Source organism: Podarcis cretensis (assembly GCF_951804945.1).
Source record: "Podarcis cretensis genome assembly, chromosome: 8".
NCBI classification, from domain to species: Eukaryota; Metazoa; Chordata; class Lepidosauria; order Squamata; family Lacertidae; genus Podarcis; species Podarcis cretensis.
The window spans coordinates 9,735,569-9,762,963 of NC_137177.1; the positions used below are offsets into that span (position 1 = coordinate 9,735,569).

At 48.1% G+C, this 27,395-nt stretch overlaps 1 protein-coding gene across 2 annotated transcripts; it reads left to right on the forward strand.

Moving 5' to 3' along the window:
• Positions 1–1,443: 1,443 nt before the first annotated feature.
• On the forward strand, positions 1,444–25,740 carry CLASRP (CLK4 associating serine/arginine rich protein). Of its 2 annotated transcripts, XM_079988185.1 has the most exons (21): positions 1,444–1,543; positions 2,652–2,766; positions 3,405–3,502; positions 3,651–3,752; positions 4,677–4,756; positions 5,740–5,824; positions 6,608–6,753; positions 7,878–7,974; positions 10,104–10,182; positions 10,473–10,546; positions 10,890–10,931; positions 11,820–12,062; positions 13,410–13,667; positions 13,761–13,943; positions 15,177–15,216; positions 19,133–19,193; positions 19,313–19,371; positions 20,418–20,464; positions 20,584–20,666; positions 22,225–22,249; positions 25,529–25,740. In XM_079988185.1, exons 2-21 carry the CDS (start codon positions 2,668–2,670, stop codon positions 25,569–25,571), a joined length of 1,944 nt encoding a protein of 647 aa, XP_079844311.1. In that variant the 5' UTR covers positions 1,444–1,543; positions 2,652–2,667; the 3' UTR covers positions 25,572–25,740. The 2 variants fall into 2 exon arrangements, 1 of the variants encoding a protein (XP_079844311.1); XR_013841864.1 differs by lacking the exons at positions 22,225–22,249; positions 25,529–25,740 and having other exon boundaries at positions 1,459–1,543; positions 15,177–15,220; positions 20,584–20,620.
• The last annotated feature ends 1,655 nt before the right edge of the window (positions 25,741–27,395 follow it).

The following is a 27,395-nucleotide window of genomic DNA, read 5'->3' on the forward strand; positions in this document are numbered from 1 at the left end:
AAAGATGGGAAGTGTGTTCTGCTTTTTGTCTTGAAAAACAGTCCCGATTCCCTGTGCTTTGGCTAATTGCTTTGAGTTTTGGTGACTGCAGCCTGAACAGAATAGCTTTGCAATGCTCTTGGAATACAGGGTGGAAACTGGAGGTCCATGGGACCACATCTTGAGCCTCCTTATTCTACTTTGCCTCCCAATCGCTCGGGAGTACAGTAAAAAGGAGTATAGTAGCTGCAGCAATAGGACTGAACCATTGGGAGAGAGTTTGAGGTAGGAATTTGCTACTCCCCTTTCTGAAAGAGATAAACTAGTTGCTGACTAGGCAAATTAGCTTAGACTGTGCCAAATATTTTGAAGATGGGAGCACTGTAGGTTATCTTTTTGGTGTCTGTAACTCCTTGGCTTTTTTCCTTTTGAAGGATTTAAACAAGACTGGGTTTTATTTATTTTTTAACAAGAGAAGAGCATCACTCAGATACGTTGACATACAGAATACATACATACATATGAGAAGTATGTGTTCCACAGATAGGAATGGTTCAGAACCATCCATAGGTTCTGCAGTAGCCTTCCCCAAGCCTTTGGGATTTGCAATCCCAGACATCTGAAAGTCACTAGATTGAGAAGGGTGCTCCAGGGGTTTGCATGCGCTGTCCAAGTGACTTGCATTTGGTGTCCGGTTTTAAATTAGAAACAAGCAACGTTTCTAGGTTTCATGGTGGTTTGGAAATGTTTAGCAAATCTGTATGCTTGTAGAAAGAATACACAGATGAGGACGAGTTTCTGCATAGCCTTTTTCTACATGTAGGGTCCCCATTTGGGTAAAAAGATGCACATATTTTGTAACGTAGGAGTGGCTAATACGCCAGCGATTTTCCTGGAGATGTCAACCTGATAGATGATCTTCTTCTTAGCAGCTTATTTGATTAAATATTTTTGCATATCATACAGGTTTCCATATAGAAATTTCACCTTCAGATATTAATGTGTGAGATTTTTTTTTTCTAAAAAACTGCCACTCATGTTAAAAATGGCCCTCTTCTAACAATATTTTTGTTCATTATTGTAGTAATGGACCAGAACTAAAACAACCTATTAAAAATAAAGCAGTATGTCACAGAGTTTTTATCCTTGCTGATTAAAATTTGACAGTGCTGATTTATTTTGGGAGTGAGGGAAACTCTCTTTACACAAAGACCCAGGAGACAGAAGGGTATTTTGCCTCACAAATTGATCACCTTCATGGGCAGTCAATACAAGCCTTGTTAATGACACCATCCAGTGGAAAGGGGCTTCCTAGTTACAGCCTATTTGCTTGGGTACACAATAACTTGGGTTAAATTGCTGTGCACTCTGTGTCTTTATTCCAATGTGAATATGTTTTATTCTATTTGCGGGTGAACCTGCAGGCAAATGTCTTCCCACAACCATTCTTTACTCATTCTGACTTCACAATTATCTAGGATACTCCTCCTGGATACACAGAGTGTCTTCGATCTCTTCATGGGTTGTGATTAGTGAAAAGACATTTCTCAAGTTCCTGCTCTGAGTGAGTATTGGCTTTGCATGTCAGGACTTCCAGCTGCAGTATGATTTGTCAAAGCTCCCTTGACTTCCAACTCTTCCCAGCCATCCACTTCGCTCTTATACCTGCACAGGTTTTCTTTTCAGAGTGTGCTTCTACTATCCAACTCCTTCCCATCTGAAGGAGGCAAACTTAGAAAAATGATTTGCACAAGGTGAAGCAGGCATTGTTCTCCGAGGTTGGCTGATTCTGCCACACCTTTCCATTGGGGAGGGTTGAATCCACTAATGATGCACAGAGATGCCGGTATTAGTTGCCCCCACCTGAGGCTGCTTGGAAGGAGGCAAGACCAGAGTAGTAACTTGTCTAAGCAACATAATGGGCAGCCTCCTCTCTTGGCAGCCGCCGAGACCACATAACACTGGTCTTGAAAGACCTACACTGGCTCCCAGTATGTTTCCAAGCACAATTCAAAGTGTTGTTGCTGACCTTTAAAGCCCTAAATGGCTTTGGTCCAGTATACCTGAAGGAGCGTCTCCACCTCCATTGTTCTGCCTGGACACTGAGGTCCAGCTTCAAAGGCCTTTTGGTGGTTCCCTCATTGCAAGTGAGGTTACAGGGAACCAGGCAGAGGGCCTTCTCGGTAGTGGCGCCCGCCCTGTGGAACACCCTCCCACCAGATGTCAAGAAAATAAACAACTATCTGACTTTTAGAAGACATCTGAAGGCAGCCCTGTTTAGGGAAGCTTTTAATGTTTAATAGGTTATTGTATTTTAATGTTCTGTTGGAAGCTGCCCAGAGTGGCTCGGGAAACCCAGTCAGATGGGCGGGGTATAAATAATAAATTATTATTATAATTGTTATTGTTAGTTGGTTGGTTGGCTTATATGGCTTCACAGGAGGCTTCAATTTATTTTACTGTATTTCTTATGTCATACTAGCATGTCCCGACACAATTTTTGGGAGCGCCTGCTTTTCTCCCTGCTTGGGATGCACAATGAGATCTCTTAATGTTATTATCAAACTATTACATTGGCTCTGGATGCAACAGGTCCTTGGGTACGTGTGTGAGAATGTTGATTCGTTTTGGTGTCATCTTCTCTCCTGTTCTTGGCCTTTTCTCTCTAACAGATTGTAGGCGGGCAGGATGTGGCACGAAGCTCGAAAGCATGAGCGCAAGCTCCGGGGGATGATGGTTGATTACAAGAAGCGAGCGGAGCGCCGGAGAGAGTATTATGAAAAGATAGTGAGTGTTTCCCTCTTTTGCCTACCCTCCCGTTTCGTCCAATGTTCCCAGTGAGGGAGTTCTCTCTTTCCCGCTCCTTCCTCTCCTCATCCTTGAGAAAGGGAAAGGGAAATCACGGGGAGCAAGTAGCTCTTGAATGGCACCATCTGGCTTCTTCTTAAGATGTGACTCTTAAGAATTCTGCCTCTAAGAATTTGTGCTTAGAGCATATGCAGAGGTCACAGGTTCAGTCCCTGCCATCTCCAGGAAGGACTGCAAAAGTCTTCATCTGAAGCCCTGCAAAGGAGAGGAGAGGAGAGGAGCCTCTGGCCCTTCATTTAGGAATCATCTGAAGGCAGCCATGTATAGGGAAGCTTTTTAAGGTTTAATGTTTTATTATGTTTTTATATATGCTGGAAGCTGCCCAGAGTGGCTGGGGCAACCCAGTCAGGTGGGCGGGGGTACAAATAAATTATTATTGTTATTATGTTACCATAACTGTAATTCCCATCAGCCCCAGCAACCATGACAAATGGCCAAGGATGATGGGAGTTGTAGTTTTTAAGCCACTTCCCATAAGCATAGACAATACTGTGCCAAGATGAAGCTGCGGTCTGCTTAGGAATATGACAGCTTGTTGTGTTGTGCTTCTCTTCCAGAAAAAGGATCCTGCCCAGTTCCTCCAGGTCCACGGCCGTGCATGCAAAGTCCACTTAGATTCTGCTGTGGCTCTTGCAGCTGAAAGCCCTGTGAATATGTGAGTAGCTTTCAGCTCTGTGCTGGCAATGTGGAAGTTTGTCTACTGAAAAGGAGTGGGGAGGCTGCCCTTGTGATGTGATTCCTCCCCGAGGGTATTTTGGAAAGACTTCTAACCCCCTTCCCTTGACACATCTTGCCCCTTGCAGGATGCCATGGCAGGGGGATACGAACAACATGATTGATCGGTTTGATGTTCGAGCCCACCTGGACTACATCCCCATGTATACTCCTCCGCTGCTAAACCCAATGTAAGGCGTTCATTTGCTTTTTTTATTATTCTGAGATTCACTGCTCCTTGCTTTGGGTTGGTTGCTTTGTTTGCACAATGACATGGTTAATTGGAAGCCGAAAACGAAGAAAAGAGGAGCCTGGATAATTAGGCTTGACGCCTGACTTGTATCATCCGGAAGGGGCAAGCGTTAAACGAAATAGTGGGATCTCTCATGTCGGGTAGGTTAAGGCCAGAATTGTCCAGAATCTTTGCACAGTTGGGCTATTAATATACTGCACAGTTTGAGGCAACAGAGCATTGTTGCTATCCAAGAGAGATTTGAGGATTTCCTCTCCAAGATTGTGCTCCCGTATTATGCAAATGAACATAAAATAATGCAGGCTAATGGGTATTCTCTAACTACTAGTTGTTAACCTTGTTTGAGTTGGGGTTTTTTTAATGGCTGAAAGGATTGAGGTTTCATTATTAAAGTAAAATGCCCTGGTTGTCTTCATATCTAAGTGATGCAAAAAATGTGTGCAGGGATTTCCCTCAGAAACAGCTAAGGAAATGAATGGTTACATGCAGACCTGTATGTTTTTGCTTATGCCTTCATTGAGCATTTTTCCATCCTTTTAACAGTTGGCTTTGTAAGCTAGGGTCCAAAGAACCGTGCAATTAATCCTGTGATGCTAAAGGGGTCCCCTTTGACTTCTCTGAACGTGGGGGTGAGGGCCCTTGCTCAGTGGTAGACAATATACTTCACATGCAAAAGGAAACAGCTAGAAAGGTGTCATTTAAAAAAGAAAAGGACAAAGATTCTGTTAGTGCACAGCGAGCAACCAGGTTTCATTAATGGGTTAGGCACCATAACTCAGATTTGTTCCCTCCCCACAAATTGTTGTCATAATATTTAGCATTCTAGTCCCTCTTCCTAAGCCTCTTCCTCTTCCTTCTCCAGTACCCCAGAACAGGAGTCTGATGAGAGGAAATGCAACTACGAAAGGTATAGAGGTTTGGTGCAGAACGACTTTGCTGGCAGTAAGTTCCCTTTGACTTTCTTTCTACTGCTGTATAGGGCAGATGTCAGGAAAGAGTAGAGCTTCTGTCCTTAACGTTCTGGCTCAGGTGGCAGTTGCTGCTACTGTTTGCCAAGAAGGCTGATAAGTTACACCCCAGATTATTTTGTAGGTTAATAACCAGGAAGCACAACTGATCTGATTACCTTCTCTTATATCCCTTAAATGGGCGAGATTGAGGGAGGGCTGCAGTATGTCAGACCCATGACATAGTTTAGAGTCCCCGTGATCAGGATATTGCTGCCTCTCTCTCTCATCCCCTCAATGACAAGATAAGACAGTACTGTCTCCTGCAAATGCTGGGAGGAGCGGCCTCTTCAGCTGGTGGAGGCAATAACTCTAGATGCCAAAAACTATTCAGCACTTGGTCCATTCAGGGATGGGGGACCAGCCAGCTGAAGCAACCCCCCCCCCCAATAAACTGCCTCTCTTGTGTACGGCAAATTTGTGAAGACACTCAAACCAGCTTGCCTGAGAAGAGATGCAAGCATAGGTGTGTTTGCAGATAGGAACAAATTCTTGCTTGGTGCAAGCTGAGAGTGGAAGGACCACTGTTGTCACTCTTTGCTTCCTAGCTCCTGCTGATACCATCTTGTGTCTCCCCCCTAGGGGTGTGGTTTCTTCCTTGAGTGACAGGGGAAGAGAACACGGGAGTTCTGGAGGCAGGCTGAGGAGAAGCATTGCTTGACCAGTTTGGGGAGGCTGGTGGCAGTTTCTCTCCGCAAACGCATCTGCTTGTCTTTTGGCTACCTGCTGCCTGAAACGGGTCTCTTCAGCTGCCCTTTCCCCTTCCCAAGCGTGTCAGGATTGGAGGGGAGGGGGAGTCAGTAGATGGGGGTGGAGGGACAGAGAGTTGTGCTGCCCTCTCAGGCAATCTTCCTTGCGCTAGACCTGTGGAATTTCTGGTCTGCTTCATCTCCATCTCCTCCTCTCTCTCTCCCCCAGTCTCAGAGGAGCAGTGTCTGTATCAGATCTACATTGATGAGCTGTACGGGGGACTCCAGAAGCCCAACGAGGACGAAAAGAAGAAGTGAGTGTATTGGGAACGGCAGGCAAAGGGATGAGTTGCAGCTTGACTGAGTTCAGTCATGGAGGCAGAGCTCATGATCTGGAGCCTTTTGTATGTTTGAGCTTGTTCCTTTCTCCTACCCAGAGGATTGAGGACAGGTTGAATGTGTATGGAACAGGGATGAGGAACTTTTTCAATTCAAGGGCCACATTCTCCTCCGTGCAGAGGACACATGCTAGTGGTGGGTGGGGTCAGGGGGAAAAGTGGGTGGGGCAACAAATGTAGAATTTACCTTTGCACCGTGGGCTAGTTTTGGGGCACACCTACTCACACCTCTCTCTCTGCCCTCCATTAGGACAAGAGGCATGAGCAGAGTTCAAGGACACAATCAATCCTGGAAAAACAATTGAAGGGCAAAGCAAGCCAGTGAGGGTTGTAGCCTGAGGAGAGATCCAAGGGCCAGATAAGACACATGAAGGGCCACGTTTCCCCCCTGGGCCTGAGGTTTCCCCTTCCTGCTTTGGAATACGACTAGGGTCTTTGTTTTACTCAAAAAACCTTATGAAGCAGTTCCTTCTGAGAAGAAATCCTCACATTCTTTTTGAATTTCAGTGGCAACACGAATGTATATTTTTATATTTAGCAGGCCCAGGTATTCCTTTCCCCCTCCTACTTTTGCTTCTTTGAAAGGCTGCAAAGAGGGGTATGGCTTGATGACGGGGGAAGCTTTAGAATCCCAGCGCAAGTGTCTGTGCTGCATACTCCATCCAGCGTGTACTTAATGGGAGGGGTCTGACCAACTAGGTTAGCAGAGAAGAAGGCGTCCATTGGCTACACATACGAGGACAGCACGGTGGCGGAGCTTGAGAACCCATCTGAGAAGAGAACAGAGGAGGAAGACTCAGAAGAAGACAGCAACACGGATGAGGATGAAGTTATCCCTGATATTGGTATGTCTCCAAGGCCTTCTGGCGTTTGGGATTGGGCTTTTAGAAAGTCGGGGATCTGACGGTGCTCCATTGCCCTCTCCCAGTATCCCCAGTCTGCTTCCTGCCTTACGATGTGCTGAACATGATGTATGCTTCCACCCCTAATCCATGTGCAGTAGGTGGTGGTCTGTGGGAGATGGGGACCTGTATTCTTTCCCAAGAGCTATCTGCTGCCGCATGCATTTTCCCCCACAGCCACACCACCCTCAGCCACTTCTCCCAGGGTTCTCCTGCCACTGAGGATGTGATCCTACGCATACTCACCTGGAAGTAAATTCCATTGAACTCAGTAGGGTTTGCTTCCGAGTAGACAGGTTGATTTGACGATGCAGAATCGCCGTACAGTGGTGCCTCGCAAGACGAAATTAATCCGTTCCGCGAGTCTCTTCGTCTAGCGGTTTTTTCGTCTTGCGAAGCAAGCCCATTGACGGCTTAGCGGATTAGCACTATTAACGGCTTTTAGCGGCTTAGCGGATAAGCAGATAAGTGGCTTAGCGGCTTAGAAAAAGGGGGGGGAAGGGGGAAAAAACCGCAGGAACTCGCAAGACATTTTCGTCTTGCGAAGCAAGCCCATAGGAAATTCGTTTTGCGAAGCACCTCCAAAACGGAAAACCCTTTCGTCTAGCGGGTTTTCCGTCTTGCGAGGCATTCGTCTTGTGGGGCACCACTGTATGGCATTGGCTTGGATAGCTTTATAATAACTAAAATGGTATTACGTTCGTTAGCCGCTTCATGCACAAAAAAAGAGGCTCAGGGCGACTTTAACAAGGTAAAAATACAAATGGGTAAAATTTAATGCAGTTTAAAACCCACAGTGCAAAATATCTGAAATACTCATCTGATAACATAAAGGGGACAAGTTGTACCCACCCCTCTAAAAGATGTGGTCAGTTTAGTTGCCATAGACCTAATGGAAGAAAAAGTTCTTAGCCTGGTGCCTGAAAACTGATAATGAAGGCACCAGGTGTGTTTCCATAGGGATGGGACAAATCAGTAGAAGAGAAGTCTCACAGAGAACGTTATCCCTAGTTAAATGGAGTTCCTGGGTGTGCAGCTGCCAACTGTTTCCCTTGTGTTGCTTGCAGATGTTGAAGTCGATGTAGATGAGCTGAACCAGGAGCAGGTGGCTGACCTGAACAAGCAGGCAACCACCTATGGGATGGCGGAGGGAGACTTTGTCCGGTAAGATGCCTGTTCTGTCAGGGCTCCTCTGCATCATCAGCCAGGCATTTCCATGGCATTGGGCTTGTGCAGTGGCTGATGCATCACCTAGGTTACCCGGGACCTTGCATGGTACCCACCCTCTTATTTTTAAACACCATGGGTTACAATGAGTTGCCTGCAGGAGGGCCAGAGTATTGCATCCTTCCTCTGTGGCCAGCATGGAAATGCAGCAGGTCGATTTAGGAAGGTCTGGAGCTCTCTGTCTCTCCTCTACAGGAGACTGGTAAAACTCTTTGCAGGCCAGTGACTTCATGGGTTTATTTGCAAGGTGGCTGGGTAGTGTCATGGAGCTGAGAAAAGGTGCTGAAAAGGGCACCCAACATAATTTAAGGGGTAGACCACCTTCCCCAAGACAGAAGCTTATAAAATTATGAAAGTTTTCGAGAGTGGATATGTAAGCTCACCATCACCATGTCCTTCGCTCATAATAGATTTTGGGGTCAGCCAAGGAGCTCTGGCAATTTGTTCAGGGCAGGGGAGAGGAATTTCTTCTTCTGTGAAGGCATAAGTAACTTGCAGAATGTGCGCCTCCTGGCCTTGCTGAATAACCAATGACTTTGATAGCCAGTGCTGCAGATTATAGATTTCATCCGCTCTAGCCAGCCTAGCCAACGGGAGTGGGGGTTCAGAACTACCACACTGGTTACCGCTTGCCAAAAGGGATTAGGCAGATTTCTTAAGGAGAGGTCTGTGAGTGGCTGTTGCCCATGATAGGTAAATGAAACCTTCATATTTAGAGGCAGTCTGCCTCTGAATACCAGTTGCTGGGGAAAAGCCCAGGGGAGTCACCTTTTCAAGTGGTCTAGGTTCAGCTTGAAAGAGTCGCCACCCTTAAGAGAGGCTGTTGCCTTCTCTCTGGCTGGCTGCTGCTGCTGGACTTCAACCTGGTGCCCTCCATGTGTTTTGGGTTAAACCTTCCACCAGACCCAGCCAGCCATGGCTGATGGTCAGGAAAGGTGACAGTTGTAATAATAATTATAATAAATTTTATTTATACCCCGCCCTCCCCAGCCAAGACCGGGCTCAGGGCTGCTAATAACCAATAATAAAAACAAGCTGATTAAAATACAACTTAAAAAAACAGAATTAAAATACAACATTAAAATATTAAAACATTAAAATGCAGCCTCTTCACAGGAGGAGAAAGGAAAAAAGAAAGAGGGGGAGGGAATCAAATTGATTTTAATCCAAAGGCCAGGTGGAACAACTCTGTCTTACAGGCCCTGTGGAAAGAAATCAGATCATGCAGGGCCCTGGTCTCATGAGGCAGAGCATTCCACCAGGCCGGAGCCAGTGTTGAAAAAGGCCCTGGCTCTGGTTGAGGCTAATCTAACTTCCTTAGGGCCCGGGACCTCTAGGGTGTTGCTGTTTATGGACCTTAAGGTCCTCCGTGGGGCATACTGGGAGAGGCGGTCCCATAGGTACGAAGGTCCTAGGCTGTGAAGGGCTTTAAAGGTCAGTCTTAAAGTTGTAGTCTTAAAACATCTGGATTGTGGAGGCTGACCTTAGCTGAGCCTAAGACATGACCCTGTAGGGCCCTTTTCATGGGGTAAAGATGCTGTGCTGCAGAAACCAAGCAAACACCTCGTAATTCAGAACTTGCCCCCATCTTTCTGACACCGCATGCATAAAACGTGTAGATCTGTGTTAGCAAGCTTTGGCTTGTCAGCTGTAAGCCACATGATACTGGCAGTAGCGTCTTTCCCTTGCAGTCGGGAGTTATTCTGCTGTCTATAATGTCATTGACGTTATCACAGGGCCAGTTGAGGGGGACAGGTACTAGAAGTCTGTGCTTAGGGGAACAGCAGGCCTTTCCCCCTTGGTTGGGGGGAGGGAATGGGGGAGGAGAGCCTAGTTTTAGCAGTAATGGCTGAGCTACTAACTAGGCCTAAGCTTGCCACTTGCCTTTTGAGTTAGACATGAGACCTTGTACCAGACTGAGGGTGTTTTTGCGGGGTGGGGAGCACTGAATGTGTTGGTAGCAGTTAGAATAGCTGCTGCAGAACATTGGAAGGCCTGTGTCCCCCACAAATCTAAGCATCCCTGTCTTTCTCCCACCTCCCCCTTCCTCCCCTTGTTTCTGAAAGGATGTTGCGGAAGGACAAGGAGGAAGCAGAAGCCATCAAACATGCCAAAGCCTTGGAGGAGGAGAAAGCCATGTACTCGGTATGGAAAGTTGGGAACCTGGGCAGTTCTAAGAAGCCCTCTCCATCTTGCCTACCTTCATTGCCTTCATCTGTGATTCCCTCTATTTACGACTGACTGGGCCAAGAGGTTCCTCTTGGTTAAACAGCGGGGAGAACTTTAGGATCAATTCCTCATGGAAGCATGCTTGGGGTGTGGGTGGGATAGCCCCCCCAAAAAACAATTTATTCCAGGAAAAACAGAAAATGGGAGCGTTTTCTGGGCCTCCCTCTTGGCATGGTGGACTCTCTCGTGACTATCCCTCTTTCCAGGGCCGCCGCTCTCGGAGACAGAGGAGGGAATTCCGAGAGAAGCGTTTGAAAGGAAGGAAAATCAGTCCTCCGAGGTAAGCCTTTTTGAACATGGGGGCTCAATTCAGCCGCCGTCGAGCCTAGGCATTTCTGTCTCTCCACAAGAGTTGAGAGGGAGCACCTGAGAATACTTTCCCCTTTGTCCCTCATGGCAGCTCAGGGCACTGGGTGAGGGCCATGCAACAAGGGCAGCATGTATGACAGTCTGTGCGGGGAGGAAAGGATGCTGAGGCACGGCTGGGGCAAAAATAGGCTGCGCTCCTTGAGTTGGGCTGAAGCATTTGCTGAGAGGTTGGGCTTTTGCAAGTCTCCCGTGATGCTTCTGTGATTCTAGAAGCGGTGCCGGTTTTGTCCTCATTTAATCCCCTATCGTTGCAGTTATGCTCGGAGAGACAGTCCCACCTATGATCCTTACAAACGGTGAGTGGATGCAGCTGCCCCCCAGATGTGCTGGTGGGTGTTTGTACTCTTGGTGTGTCATATACCTGGGTTGGTGAAGGGGAGGTTTTCATTCGCATTCAACAAAACATCTGTACAGTGGAACCTCGTGTTACGGACGGGATCCGTTCCGGAGGCCCGTCCATAACATGGAACTGACACAAGCCAAAGTGCCGCGTTTCTGCATGCACGCGGTGCGATTTAGCGCTTCTGCACATGCGCAAGCGGTGAAACTTGGAAGTAACCCATTCCGGTACTTCCAGGTTGCCGTGGGACGCAACACAAAAACACATAACCTGAAGCAGACGCATCATGAGGTATGACTGCACTTGCAGAACACATGCGCTCTCTCTGTGTGTTCACTTTGTTTTAGAGAGAGTTGGGGGTCCAGTGTGAGGCAAATAACTCCGAGTTGCCTTGCGGGGGGAAACTCCATGCTGATGGCTTTGTGTTTTGTCCAAGGCGGTTTTGCTCCCCCGCTGTTTCATAAGCTGCATTGCACCACAGAGTTTGCTAGCGCTGCACTGAGCCCAGCTTGGGCTGCCTTCCGGGGGCTTGGCTCATCCTCTACCACACAGGTGGGGAAAAAGTAGCTGGTAGTCCACTTAATAATGCCTGCTGGTTGCTGGGCCTCTCTCAAAAGGACACTGGGCTAGGTGGGTTTTGGTCTGTTCAGACGAGATATGTCCACAAGCAAGACTGCATCACCCAGATTGTTTAGTGCAGATCAGGGATGCTCAACACTCCTGAACACCTGAGTTTTGCATTCCTCAATCTTGTTGGGGTGTCTGGTAAAGAGCAAGTGGAACGCCCAGCTGCTCTGTTCTGCTGCTTGTAGCCTGCAGCTGATTATCTGCCTTGATCCGTCAGATCACCCTCGGAATCCACTTCTGAGTCCCGTTCCCGCTCTCGCTCGCCTTCCCCGGGTCACGAGGAGAAGATCACCTTCATCACCAGCTTCGGGGGTAGTGATGAAGAGGCAGCCGCCGCCGCTGCTGCCGCCGCCGCCGCTCAAACCGCAGGAGCCCCCAGGAAGCCCGCCTCCCTCGGCAAGGCACGCTCCAGCCAAGTGCAGCAGGGGAGCGCTGCGGCAGGTCATAGCGCCTCCTCCCGGTCGGTAACTTTCGTACCTGCCTCGCTTTCCCAAACCTTAAAGCAGAGACCATTCCAGGGTCAAAGGTTGACTTCTTATTTTCTTTCCCATCCTCCCCGACTGCTCAAAACCTTGACCACCAACTTTTGGGAACTGCATTCCCACTGGCCTCTCCTGTGGGCCAATCCCCACAAAGTCAAACTGTTCATTGCAGAGTCTCCCCTGGGAAATGAGGGGAAGTAGAGATTCCCTTCTTCCTGTGGAATGGTGGGGAGACCTAAGGGTGGTTGGTCAAAGGGATGTTAAGGTGGGCGGGCTCAGCCATGGTTTGTACCAGGCGGGGAGAATATGGGGCTGGGGTTTTTCTTTCTGGCTCATCTTGTATCTCTCCAACGAGAGCAGCAGTAGCTGCTGTTGTTTCACTGAAGGAAGCAGGAAGGTCAGAGACTCTGTGTGGCTGGCCTTGAGTTAAAATGGGCCCTGTTGTACTTTTTGGTTGGGGGATCCCAGAGCCCTGGGTTGCTAGTTTACTGCAAGTTGAAACATAAAATTTTGTAAACAGGCAAAATTGAATACTGCAAAAGGATAAGGTGGTTAACTTGTAGGCTGTGTCCCATAAGATTGCAGGTGCGGAAATGGTTTTAAAGGTTGGGGAGAAAGGATCTAGGCCACCTTTCTCCCTGCCACGCCAGTTTCCCACAGAAAGGGAATTTTTTTTTTTTTAGTCTGAAGTGGTATATCCCAGGTCAACCACCTCAATATGAGAATTAGACCATAGCTTTGGTATTAGAACAGTGAAATCACTAACTGCTAGCTTGGGGACGTAACCGGCAAAACCACAATTGCATATTGGAAGCATTCATTCAGTCTTTCACTGCTCAAAAAATTTGGGAGGCTGCAAGAATCAGTACAGTTTAGTCAATGCCCCCCCCCCCCAGTCTCTCCCTCTGAATCTGTTTCCATGCAGAACTTTTCCAATGAAAGCTTTTTTCCATTTGTGGAGAGGTAAAAGTTGGCATGATCAGGAATGGAATGTATGCCGAGCTGCAGCGAGTTTACAGTGAGATCTGGCAGTAACCCAGCATCCCACAGGGTCTCCCAAACCCTTCCTGCTCCTCTGGTGTGCTCTGTTTGCTGCAGAGCAAAGAGAGGAAGTTGAAGATGTGAATGTTTTGAGCTCCGGCACTGTAGTTGCTAATTGGGAAGCTTCTGTCTCTACTTGTGGACCCGTCGGCAGGGCTGGGTCTTGGCCTCCTGGGGTGTCCTCCTGCACCTTCTCGTCTTCCCCACCCCCCTCAACTTTCCCCGCACCTGCTGATCTGCCTGCGCCGTGTGAATATCCAGCGCCGTGACTCTCCTCTTTCCAGGCGACGCTCCACCTCCTCCTCTTCCTCCTCCACGTCGTCGACGTCCTCGTCCTCCAGCTCGCGCTCCAGCTCGCGGTCTCACCGGGCCGGGGGTTATCACAGAGCTAGCCGCTATGGCCGCTCGCGCAGCCACAGGTACTCCCGGTCCCGAAGCAGAACGAGGCGCTATTCGGCGGGAGGCTCGCGGGATGGCCGGCGCCACTCCAGATCTCGCTCCCCCGAGCGGGGCTGGCGATACGGCTCCCGCCGCAGGTCCAGGTGAGTCGGAGGAGCTCCTGATATTTTTTTCGTGGGGGGTGGAAGAGAGAGAGAAATCGATCCCCAACAACATACTTCTTCTCTCATCCCTAGAAGCCATTCACGGTCTGGAGAACGCTACCGGTGGAGCAGCGGCAGGGGAGGGAGGCACTGGAGCAGCAGCCGCAGCAGCCACAGCGACAGCGAGTCACGGAGCCGCAGCCGGTCAGCGTCTCCAGCCAGAGAGAAACTGCTGAGGCCTGTGGCTTCCCCGGCTGTAGGGGAGAAACTGAAAAAGTGAGCAAGGGGTGCACGCTGGTTTGATTGGAGCACAGGGTCAGGTTTAAGACATAGCTGTCAACGTTTCCCTTTTTTTAAGGGAAATTCCCTTATTCCAAATAGGATTCCTCGCAAGGAAAGGGAAAAGTTGACAGGTATGGTTTAAGGTGCTGGTTTTGACCTTTAAAGTCCTATGCGGTCTAGGACCCTCGTATCTACGGGACTGCCTCTCCTGGTACGCCCCGCGGAGGACCTTACGGTCTGCGAATAACAACACTTTGGAGGTCCCGAGCCACAAGGAGGCTAGATTGGTCTCAACCAGGGCCCAGGGCCTTTTCAGTACTGGCCCCAACTTGGTGGAACGCTCTGTCGCAAGAGACCAGGGCCCTGTGGGATGTGACATCTTTCCGCAGGGCCTGCAAGACAGAGCTGTTCCGCCTGGCCTTTGTTTTGGGCTCAGTCTGACCCTTATGTTTCCCTCCCCTTATGGTTTTGATTTGTGGGCTACTACTAAAATGAGGCTGCATTTTAAATTGTATTTTAAGCCGTATTTTAACCCATATTTTAATTAACTGTTCTTTCTTTTTCTATTATGTTTTATTGTAATTTTATTGGGGTTAGCCGCCCTGATCCCGGTTCCGGCCGGGGAGGGTGGGGTATAAATAAAATTATTATTATTATTATTATTATTATTATTATTATTATTATTAATTTCAATTTAATGTTTGTAGCCTGCTTTTTCCTACAACACTGTTGAGCTCAGGGTGGCTGGCAAAAGAATTGCAATAGCTTTGGCAAGCAACAAACATTGCAGTCACTGCAGTATCAAGCACAATAGTATATCAACCTGGAAAAGGAACCCCTCTAGGAGAAAGAAGACTCTGATCTGAAACCTGCGCTGCCTTGTGGGATATTTTCGGGAGAAGGAAAGGCTAAGGAGGAAACCCTACACAAATCCAGAGTGGGGTCCCTAAGGCGGTTGGATGGTGCCTTGTATGCCTCCTTCCAGCAACTCCTGCGAGCCAAGCAGGTTTCTGCTCAGGGGGCCACAGTGGCTAATAAAATCTGGGAATAGAAATAGCAGCCTCTGCAGCAACAGGTGCTCCTTTAGCAGCAGGTGCATCTGAGCATCTTTTTGTCTGTACTGGCTTGACGTTCATACCCCTTCCTGTCCCAGAGTGGGCACCCATCTTTCTTCTGCTGCTGTAACAAATATAACCTGTTTATCTTCTCTCCCTCCCTTTTCTCCAGGGCTGAAACTGCCGGTGGTAAAGAGACAGGAGCTGCCAAAGTCAGTAAGAATTTAAACCTCACCTCTTAATTTCCATCACTGCAGAAAAAGACTCAGGGAAACGATAGAGATGCAAAGGGGGGGGGGGGGGGGAAGTGTTGTTGCTTTTTAGAGTTTGGATGGCCACACTTGCCTGATTGAGACGTGGTCAGAAATGTAGCTCTTGAGCACCTCCTTAGGGTGCTACCAAACCAGGAAGCTGTTTTTTTAAATTTGGACCTTGTCAGGCTAGTGTTGAGGGGGTTGGGTCTCCAGGGAAGTTTGTGTTAACGTTGGGGTTTAACTTTTTGGTATTGCCAAAGGGGGTGGGTGGGTAGCTGCTTTGGAGCGGGGTTTCCTGACCTGGTCTAGAATCTAATACCAGGAGTTGTCTCTTTGGGAGGGTCTCTCTCTCTCTCTCTCTCTCTCTCTCTCTCTCTCTCTTTCTTTCTTTCTCTCTCTCTCTCTCACTCACACACACACACACACACACACACACACACACACACACACACACAGTCAGTGTGTTTGTGTGTGTGTGTGTTTGTGAGTGCATGGTTTACCTGTTAACTTGGATTTTTTTGTTCTCTCTCTTGTTGACACTTGTACATTAGCCTGCCCTTTTGCACTGATCCTGCCATGCAGCCCTGGCTTCTGGTGGTTTCCTCTGTTGGGACCAAAACCAGATCTTGCTTCTCCGGGAAGCCTTTTCCTTCCGTGTTTTATGGCTCCGTTTCCCCTGAAATGCCCTGCCTGTTCCCACCCCACCGCATGGGAAATCGGTGTGCATATAAAGAAACATGGCAGTGCTGCTGAGCTGTCTTCCTACCCAACCGTGAGCCCATTGGGAAAGCATCTGTCATGGGAAAGCTGGGTGGAGTTGTGTCTTGGGCCAGTCTTGATGCACCCTTGCCCCTGGCGGTTGGGGCTGTTTAGGACGATGGTTAGATTTACTCCTCCTCCTCCATTTATTAAATTCCTCATACCCTGCCTTTCTTTGGTGGGCTCAAGGTAGCTAACAGTATATTAAAACAACAAAAGTTTCAGAAACCATTTAGGAGAAATAATAACCAAAGCAGCAATAAAATATTGAAAAATAGAGGAAAAAGTTGAAAAAGCAACAGCTGTCACATGCCCTTCCCCCACACAGCGGCATCCAAAACTGTTTCCCCCCGAGCCAGGCCTTAAAACTGATGTTAGGGATTGCCAACAGCGTGCCCTCCAGATGTTTGATTCGTCTTGAGTCTTGGGTGGATTTCTGTGGACTATCTTGGAGTAATGCCTCCTGATCCTTGGTTCAGAATCCAAGGAGTGACCTGAAAGTGTTGGCAGCCTCTGACACAATCAAGGGCTTCTTTTTGCTCTGGGTTAAGAGAAACACATAGAGAGTATCCTCCACTCTTAATACAAGTATCTGAGTGGGCATTCTGTCCCAGAGAGAGCCACTGGGAGCTGGGAGCGGCCCCAGTGTGAGCATTTCTGACATCTCATGGAATTCCCTGAGCATTTAAACAATGGGGTATGGTGTCAGCAAGACAGATTTGAGGTATGGATGGTGGTGTTTATGTGCGCAGGAGGTTTTTAGCCCTAGCTCAAGCCACTGTACGACTGAAGGGAGTTTTCAACAGCAGTACGTTTGTTATCTCAGTTACAGTGTCCGCTTGCTCCCTCAAAGATTGTGCTTCTCCTAGAAATGACTCATGCCTGCTTTTGGTGTCTGTGGCAGAGCACAGCCACCCCTGCTCAAACCTTGTTTGCTTTCAATTCTTAAGGCATGAAAAGTTGGTATAGAGCTTTAAAAAAATCAATACGGAAAACCACAGGTTCACCTTCCAGAGAGATCGGTTATCCAAGCAGGCAGCAGAGCCATTGGGGAGGTGGGGGTTGTCTGTGAAATTTGATCTTGCTTGGGCTGGAGCCTAAAGCAAAGGAAACTACTTGCTAGCTGATTTCCTTGTTGGAATTCGTAGTGGGGTAAACTACTTGTAGATCTGAATGATGCTTGCAGCTCTTGAGAAACTCAAGGAAGGAAGTGAAACCTCTCGATTTTAGGGCACAGTTTAACAAACCTACTGTTTCTTTCCCCATCTCTCAAAATGTAAAGCCAGGTCTCCCAAGGCATATTGCAAATGTGGCTTTCTTGTCTTTTCGCAGCGTATTTAACTCTTCTAGTTCAAGTTCTCTTCGTTTTAAACTGGGCTTTCTCAGGGAGTGCCCTTGGGCTTGTATTTTTTATGCCTGGGCATGTCTTTGAGAAGTAGTGGTAGTGGTTGGAATTGATGCTCACAGGTGGGCACAAATGTCCCTACTTTGGCATGGAAAGTAGAAATGTGAGGGGTGGTAGTCCAGTGAAGGGCTGCTTATCCTGGCACGTGGGGGTGCAGGTGATGGCCCCATAGTCCACGTTCTTCAAGCAGTGCAAATGTATGGGAACCTCATCATGAGAGCCATCCCATCATGGGTGACAGCAGAGGACTGGCTGAGCCAGAGTGGGGATCCTTGCTCATTGACTGCAGCACCAGCCGCGACTTGCTTGTCTGCATTTGGACCCTGAGGCACAACTGTCCCATCTCCCAATGAGATTTTCTCCCAACAGTATTTTCCCGGTGAAGACAATTAACACATTGGTTGAGAGTCACCAAGAGGTTTCAGGTTCTGAAAGGCTAAACTTCAGACACTTAATGAAGTGTTGGGTGGGGTGGGGCTTGTTTGCTTGTGTCTGGTGTTTTAGCAATCATGAGTGCTAGGACTTTGGCTTTTCTTCTTCTTTTTATATGGAAAGGTGGGGTTCTCAGGGCTTTCAGTTGGGGTGGGGTAATGCATACCAGTGACCGCAGAAGCACCACAAGCAGCTTGCACAGAGGATGTTGGGAACCCCCGTGTTCTCTTGAGGATTAACCCAGCCACAGGAAGGAGTGGAGGAGAAGCAGATGGAAGCCCACCTTTGCAAAGAACCCTTCGAAAGTTATTGGCCTTAACATTTTTACTGGCTGCCTACGAGATGCAATATTCAGCTCTCCGGCCTGCCCTTTTCAAGGCCATTGAGTACCAGCAAGCATTATCCATTGACTTGGATGCCCAGTCGCCGTGACTGTCTGCTTAACAAGCTTGCTGGGGTTGGAGTGGATTTCAGTACCCTGTCAATGTGTGTTAAGTTGATTCCTTGCATCTTCCCTACTGCCACCTCCTTGGGAATGGCCCAGTCTAGTTTGCCAGGGACTGTTTTCCCTTCCCGCAGGCTTCAGCTTCCTTTTCTGCACCTGAAATGCTCCTTTTAAAATTACCGTATTTTTCGCTCTATAAGACGCACCTTTCCCCTCCTAAAAAGTAAGGGGAAATGTGTGTGCGTCTTACGGAGCGAATGCAGGCTACGCAGCGATCCCTCTTGCTCTCCTGGCTTCAGGGATAGCCACGCAAAGCCTCTTGAACCCAGTGGGAGCGCTCCTGCCTCTTCGCTCAAGAGGCTTTGCGTTGCTTTCTTGTTTTTTGTTTTCCTCCTCTAAAAACTAGGTGCGTCTTATGGAGCGAAAAATACGGTAATCCTCTTCAGTTGAAAGCGCCTGGCTCCTGATCGTTACAGGCAAAGGAGCCCATAGGCCTTGGCTAGCTCTCCTACTATATACCCTGGGGAGATGGCCTCCCTCTTCTTGCTGGGGGAAGCACAGCCCCCTTGAGCGGGGTGTGCTGCTGGTGAGTCTCCTGGAACTCAACCTACTCTTCCTTGCTTGAAAGTGGGACTCTGGTTCATGGCTGTCTTGAAGTCTCTCTTTTCCTCCCTCCAGATGTTGTGTGACATTGCAGAAATACATTATATAGGGTCCCTCCGCCAAGGCCCTTTTCTCCCCATGTATGCCTTCTCCCAGACTCGTTTGACTGTGAGTTCAGGCCAAGGCGGGGGCAACGTCTTAACACCTTTCTGTTTGCCTTCCGCTTGTAGCCAAAGCTGACCCCACAGGAGAAGCTGAAGCTGCGTATGCAGAAGGCGCTTAACCGGCAGTGTAAGCATCTGGGCTGGAGGATGGCTGGGGTGGTGGGCGGGCGGGCGACACAGGGGAGCCATCTCCTTCTTTTGACCTGTTTGTTGCACACGCTCATATTCCCCACTCTGCCTCTTCAGTCAAAGCAGATAAAAAGGCTGCCCAGGAGAAGATGATGCAACAGGAACACGAAAGACAGGTAACTGGCAGGCGCACTGAATTCTGCAGTCTGAAAAGCCCCATTTTGCAAGTGGAATAAACTTAAAATGGAGCTGGAACAGACAAATGCTAACTGGGATGCATAAAAAATATTTATGTACTGCTGTTCATGAGAAGAAATCTCAGAGCAGTTTGCAACAGTTGTGCATAAAACCATACAATAAAAACCATATAAAAAGTTACAAGTCAGAAGGCAGCTGGCTATTATGGAAGGAGGCATTTTTAATTGTCTGCAGAAACCTGATGGATTAGAAAAGTTTTCAGCAGGCATTTAAAAGTTGAAACCCTGGCTGAACCTCTATTGGCAGTGTGTTCCTCAGGACCAGGCCGATAACACGAAAGGCTCAGTTTCCCATTGTTGTCTAATAAGCCTTGCCAGCTCAGTCAGTAGAGCATGAGACTCTTAATCTCAAGGTTGTCGCTTCGAGTCCTGCGTTGGTCAAAAGGTTTCCTGTATTGCAAGGGCTTGGGTTAGATGACCCTTGTGGTCCCTTTCAACACGTATGATTCTAAGACAAGGTTGCAACACTAAAGACAGGGTTCATATACAGTGCTGTGCCCTGGTTTCTTCTAACCATGGTTTCTTCAGCAAAAACTACAAGTTGTCTCACAGATGAGCAAGCAAGCCACAGCTTATTTCTTTGGTTTCACTTATTTTCCAACGGCTCTTGCCTTGCACCTTTGTAGCTTGGCGAGTTGGCCAAACAAACCATGGTTGCTTCAGACTGCGAGGTTCAGACATAGTGCCAAACCATACTTAAAAGCAAGTCAACAGAAAAAAGCATGGCTTCACATTGTGGTCTGTTGCTACAATAGTCTACCGGGCTGGGCGTTTGGATGTTCAAACGATCCATAGCGAGGCGAAGCAAACCATGGCTCTCAAGGATGCAGATTTTTATTCCACTTGCAGAATTACCATTTTCTTACTGCAGAGCGTACCGTTTGTCAAGTTCGAACCTTGGCTTGTCTGCCTTGCGTGGTGTTCACCCTTCAGCTGACTGGCATGTGCTATCTCGTCTCTTCCAGGAGCGGGAAGACGAGTTGCGTGCCATGGCTAGGAAGATCCGGATGAAGTAATGCCTTTTGGGGTTTCCTTGTCCCTCCCGGCACAGAGCAGTGGGGGAGCATGGGGGGGGGAGAGGGAGTGGCTTGGTTGCCTGCCTGCTAAATCTGCAGCATTTTTTCTTGGCAGGGAGCGCGAGCGCCGGGAGAAGGAACGAGAGGAGTGGGAGCGGCAGTACAGCCGGCAGAGTCGGTCTCCTTCCCCACGTTACAGTGAGTGGCAGTGGGGCTGTTGTGAAACACTGGAGAAAAGATAATTATTTTGGGGGTCCGACTTTGACAGTGAGGTCCTTACTGAGATAAAAGAACTTCACCCAGACAAGTAGAGAGGTCCTGGCCAAAACATTCATGCCTCTTGAGTACAGTGGTCCCTTGGTTCTCAAACGCCTTGGCACTCAAACAACTCGGAACCCAAACACTGCAAACTTGGAAGTGAGTGTTCTGGTTTGCAAATGTTTTTCGGAAGCCGAACGTGCTCCGTTTTGAGTGTTACGCTTCCGTTTTGAGTGTTATGCTGAGGTCTGTCTGTTTTTGCTATTTATTTTAAGTTTTTGCGGTTCTTTTTGTGTGTGTGACTATATAGAACCCCAGGGGACGCAAGTGGCACTATGGGTTAAACCACGGAGCCTAGGACTTGCTGATCAGAAGGTCGGTGGTTCGAATCTCCACAACGGGGTGAGCTCCCATTGGTCGGTCCCTGCTCCTGCCAACCTACCAGTTTGAAAGCACGTCAGAGTGCAAGTAGAGAAATAGGTACCGCTCTGGCGGGAAGGTAAACAGCGTTTCCGTGCGCTGCTCTGGTTTGCCACAAGCGGCTTAGTCCTGCTGGCCACATGACCCAGAAGCTGTATGCCAGCTCCCTTGGCCAATAATTCGAGATGAGCGCTGCAACCCCAGAGATGGTCAGGGGTCCCTTTACTTTTTTATATGGAACCCAGTTCAGCTACTGATTGATGGATTGTGTGACTGCAATACATTGTTTATTGCTTTCATTTTACGGATCAATGGTCTCATTAGATAGTAAAATTCACACTAAATTGCTGTTTTAGGGGGTTCTTTTAAAAAGTTTGAAATGGATTAATCCATTTTGCATTACTTTCTATGGGAAAGTGCACCTTGGTTTTGGAACGGACTTCCAGAATGGATAAATTTAAGAACCAAGGTACCACTGTACTTCACTGCTTGCAGATTGACTCTTACTTAAAAAACACACACACAACTATCGTAGAATTGTAGAGTTAGGGTCATCTAGTCCAACCCCCTGCAATAAAAGCATCTCAACTAAAGCATCCACGACAGATGGGCCATCCAACCTCTGCTCTTAACACTGGGGTGGTTGGAATGCGTTAACATTGGATTAGAACATGAATTCCACCCTCGTAAAGATTTAGGTGTGACCATTAGCAAGAGAATTAGGTGCTCCCCCATAGCTGATTCATCCCCGACTCGCTTTTCTGCCGGCTTTGGGACGCTGAAAGAAGGCAGCAAATATTCCTGCCAAACGGTTTGCCAAACCTCTGTTTGCAGGGAGTTCCATAGCGCAGGGACTGGCCTACAACAAGAAGCTTTGTCCCTTGTAAAGGCTGACGGAACCTCAGGGGCATCAGAGGGTCTCCGTGATTTTTCTGCTCCTTAATGGCTCAAGGTTTACATCCTTTCCTTCCTCTACTGCCCTTGCTAAGAGATTAACAGGTTTAGCCTAAATAGGCAAAGGCGGAGAGTTTCCAGAAATGTAATTTGGAGGTTCTTGACTTTCCCGTTTGTCTTGCAGGTCGAGACTACAGTTCTTCGAGGAGGTAAATTTTGCTTTTGCTTATCGACTCTTTATTATTATTATTATTATTAAATTTTTTACAAATTTTTCTTTCACACATTATTCAAACATAGCCATATTCACCAATTTACCAATTTTTGACTTCCACCAGCTCCTCCCACAATCCTCATATTTTATATTTGTTACGCATTTCCTTTGTAATATATTGCCAGTTAATAATATCCTTTCGTCTCTTTTTCTTTTTACAATACCCTTTAGCATCACAAAGCCTCTTTAAAACCGACTAGAGTTGTCTGTTCATCACAAATATTTTCCAGATAAATCGTAAACTTTCTCCAGTCCTCAGTGAACTTGTGATCTTTCTGGTATCTAATTTTCCCAGTCATTTTGTCCAATTCTGCAAAGTCCATAAGTTTCATTCTCCACTCTTCCACTGTCGGTAGTTCCTCTTGTTTCCATTTTTGGGCCATTAAAATTCTTGCCGCAGCTTTTGCTTATAGACTCTAGCGGAGAAAGGGAGATAGAAGCAGGCCTCTCACTGAGCTGATAAGACGGTGGAGAGATAACGGGCGCCTTTCAGAACCTGCATTCTTCCTCTGAGCTGCCTGAAATATTTAAATAGTTTGAACTTGAGGCCAGCCTGATCCCTTTCAGGCTGCAGATGTTCTCCAGCCACTGTAACAGTTCGCAAAGGGTCCTTTGGCACCTTCAAGTCTTAGTTTTGCTAAGGCATGAGCAATATGCTTCCTATGTTCATGGGCACAAACCTACTTTGTTAGGTGCAGGAAATGAAATCTCAAGTTGGTGGGGTGTATGCATGTATATATTACTTATTTGTCATTATTTATTAAATTTATATACCGCCCCATACCCAGAAGTCTCAGGGTGGCCCACAGAACTATATATGTATAGTTGTTGTCAGAGCTGCCTCCAGGTCCCAGCTCACAGAGGACCAACGCTAGGCTGTAGTTATGTACAAAGGTCTTTATTGAGGTTCAGTTTCCATTTTAAAGCCGCAGCGTGCAGCTCTACGTCCCGACCTTAGACCGGCGAAGTCCCGTCTGAGTCTCCTCCCCTTCCACCCCAGTTTAAGACTCTCGCTTTGCTCCACCTCTTTCTAAGTTCCTTTCTCCTCTGGGCCCTCCTGCCCGCTAGGGTCTCATCCTTCCTGGACTCCTCTGACGCTGACCCTGACGATTCTTGCCCCTCCTTCCGGCGGGCTTTAGGACCTGGTTCCCTATCCGGGCTACCTTCTGTGCCGCTCGCCTGTACCTTTGAACTTGGCGCGCGCGCCCAGCCTGCAACTTTCCTCTTGACCGTTAACTCGCTCTCCGATGGAGGCGTGGCCACCCCTGACTCATCTTCTCTTGCTGGTGGTGCATATGTGGGCTCTGACACCTGGAACTCCTCCCCCCCACTGCGCTCTGGTGGGGAAGCTGGTCCTGATTTCCAACTGCTGCTCTGGGAGTCCCCGCTGGCCCCTTGCTTCTGGGGTGTCCCCCTTGGCTCGCCCCTTGCCCTGCCCATCGGCGCCCCCTTCTGTGAATCTTCCGATTCGCTGGAGAGGCTCATGGAATCTCTCGGGCTGCTGTCATATTCTCCTTACCTGCCCTCGGATTGCTCCCCCTCGCTCTCCATCTCTTCTCCTCCCTGCGCTCCCACTGAGTCCCTGACATCCGTGCTTGCTTGCGTTTGCACACACATACACCCCCATGTGTGTGCATAATTTTAAAGGAGAAAAATGCAAGGCAGGAACTGAATCGCAGTGAGATGCAAAAAGTAAGAGTTTGTGGTCATTTGGTCCGAGCTTTCAGATGCATGTTCTGTATTGTCTTTAGCTATTTCTCCTGCCCTTCCTCCCAAAGGAGCCTGGGGTAATAAACAACAAAACAGCAAAAACAATGCAAAGGATATATATATTTTTTTAAAAAAACGGCAGAATATTTTCCCAGCTAAATAATTTTCAGAGTTGCCAAGAATAATATATTTCAGCCAACAAGCGTCTGGGTGAACAGCAATGTTTATAAATTCTGCCTAAATATTAATAACGAGGGAAGCAGTAGGCATGAGAAGCCTCTGCAAGTGGCAGAGAGGTGATAACTTATTTCAGCATTGCTGGGATGATTGTGTCCACATCTGTCAGGGGACAGGAAGCCATTATCTTTATTAAGACCCAAGTGACTAGTTCTGAACTTATGAGTTGTCATTAAGTGCCCTTGAAGTCTCTTTGTACAAGTAACATGGTTAAGAACATGGATAGTGGAATGTGCTTTGCCCTGCTTCCAAGGAGCTTGGTGCACTGCAGAATTAGGCCTCCTGATTTTTTTACTTCCACAAAAACCCTATAAAATGCAGCTGACACAGAGGAAGACTTTCCCAAGGCCAGCCACTGTGGGCTTTGTGGCTCGGCAATTAAAAGGGCTCAACCACTTCCCCATATCAAGTTCAATGTTCTTATCTGCTACGTTGTGTTGGCTCTGGCTAGTGCTTGCTTAACAGAGCGATCATCTACCACCAACGGGAGTTGTGACTTTGTGGGACTCTTACTACCGTATTTTTTGCTCCGTAAGACGCACCTTTTCCCTCCTAAAAAGTAAGGGGAAGTGTGTGTGTGTCTTATGGAGCGAATGCAGGTGGCTCTGCTTGGCGCTCCCTTTAAAGAGCCGTGTGCAGTGTGTGTGCGGCTCTTGGGGGATTTTCTCCGAGGAGGGAGAAGGGCAGCCCGTCAGTCCCTTCTCCCTCCTCGGGGAAAAGCCCCCAATAGCCGCACACACACTCCACGCGGCTCTTTAAAAAGCGCGCGGCACTTGCTGGCTTTTCTGGAAGGTGGGGGAAGGGACACAGGGCAGCCCATCAGTCCCTTCTCCCTCCTTGGGAAAAGCCCCCAAGAGCTGCACACACGCTCCGCGTGGCTCTTAAAAGGGAGCGCGCTCTTGGGGGCTTTTCTGGGAGGTGGGGGAAGGGGCTGAGGGGCTGCCCTGCTGGCCTTTGCGAGAGGTGTGTGTGGCTCTTGGGGGCTTTTCCCCAAGGAGGGAGAAGGGCAGCCTGTCAGTGACGAGCGGTCCTTCTCTCTCCTTGGGGAAAAGCCTGCAAGCGCTGCACACACGCTCCACGCAGCTCGTGAAAGGGAGCGCTGAGCAGAGCCTGGGATGCATACAGGCTCTGCTCAGAGCTCCTTTTAAAGAATATTTTTTTTCTTGCATTCCCCCTCTACAAACTAGGTGCGTCTTATGGAGTGAAAAATACGGTATGTAAGTTTCTCTTTAAGTTCTCATGTGACCTGTTCTTCTGCCTCCTACAGGCATTCGCGGTCCCGATCCCGGAGCCCTCATTACCGCCACTAGAAGCTGTTCCTGGTTCAGTTCCACGCTGCCCGCCTCCTGCCCAGCTGGTTCACCAGGCCTCATGTAATCCTGTAATAACGCTGTACATTGCTGGTTTTTGTTTCTATGCTGTCTAAATAAATACAGAAATAAAAAACCAGAAGCGGTCATCTCTTGACAAGCACCTTCAGTTGCACAGAACCGTCTTGCTCCCTTTTGGAAAGACTTTGATAGGAGCTTCTAAGGACGTGTGTTTCCTTTCATCCCCAGTCTGTGTGTAATAAGCGCTGTAGAGATCGTACGCAGCAAGGAGTGAGGATGGGAAGTCCAGGGGCTTCTGCTTGCATCCAGAGTCAGCCTGGGAATAAGCCTCTCAGCTCAAAAGTTGTGAAGCAAAATGCACAGGCACCAATCAGAGCAACTACTATGTGATAATCAAGCCTGCTCCTACTTTAGGGGGTTTTCCCCCCACCAATGATGGGTGGGTGAGACATGGTTTTCAACACTGCGATATATCACCAGCTAAACATTGTGGTATAGTGATATTATGGTGTCTGAAAGAAGGATGGAGCTATGTCAAGGCACTGGCTGGCTTCACGGTTTTTCCTGCATTGTGATTTTTGCTGGTGCCTGCTCTTGTCATTCACTTCCCCTGCAGGAGGCAGGGGAGAGCTGAGCTGGCAGAGTTAACAGGCTGCAATAATCTAGAGAGGCATTGTTATTTTTGCAGAGCGCACACACACACACACACAATCATGATTTGAGATGTGTTCGCAGGTCAAAAATTATGAAACTGGTATCACAAAATTGACTTCACACCAGTTTTGGATGTTGTATCGCCCAGCCCTAGTCAGGGTGCTAGAGTGAAATATAGTGACATAAGTCCAAGGGCAGGCACAAATGACCCAGGGGGTCCCTTCTCTGGACACAAAAGCCTTGCTGGATCAAAGCAAAAGCCTATCTAGGGCAGCGTCCTGTTCTCTGTGTGTGCAACTCAGTGTGAATCAAAGCACCGTGGCTGGGACAAGGAGGCTTGGAGTCCTCAGCGGTCAGTAGGCTAACTGGATATTTCATGATGGCTTATGATAAACTCAAAAGGATAAACAAAAAAGTCAGGCCTGTGTGCGAGCTTGAACTGAGCTGCAATGCATATTTTAAAAAATTAAGGGCCCCTTCATTCACTTTCATCTGAGCTGAAGCAGCTGAGAATTTCTAGTGCACGGCTAGTTTCAGGTAAATGCCAAAGGACACGGGAGACCCAGCAGCAAACATCTGCAGCCAACTGCCATCCCTCCAGGGATGAGGGAGACAAGGTTTTAAGTCCTGCCATTTGTTTAGAAGCAGCTGCTGAATCGGCATTTGCTGTATTGCAATGCTTTATTGCATGAGAGAATACGATATGATTATCTTTATTGTCATTGTCCCATACAGAACAATGAAATTGAAAAATCTACATAATCTACATTCAAAAACCAACAAGCCTGCTATCCCAGCTATCCCAACCTGGTTAGCCCCCTAAAAACTCTGATACCCCATTTTTAAATACAATAATTCCCTCTACAGTGTTGATGCTGCGTCATTGCTAGCGTAGTTAAAATGGGGCTGCCCACAAGGAGGAGGAATTAGCAGGCTATGGGGGAGACCCCTGAAACAGCAAAAATGGGAGCTTGTAATGTTGGCAATACTAGGGAAACAAAACAGGAAAGCGGTGGGGTGCAGCACTTCATACTGTGACATTTTGTTACAGCTCCTACTTGCAACACAGACCCAGAATCAGAGTGGGAGGCAGTGTGTGCAGAACAGTGAATCATGAAGAGATGTAGCAGGCAGCCTCCTCTGCGGTCA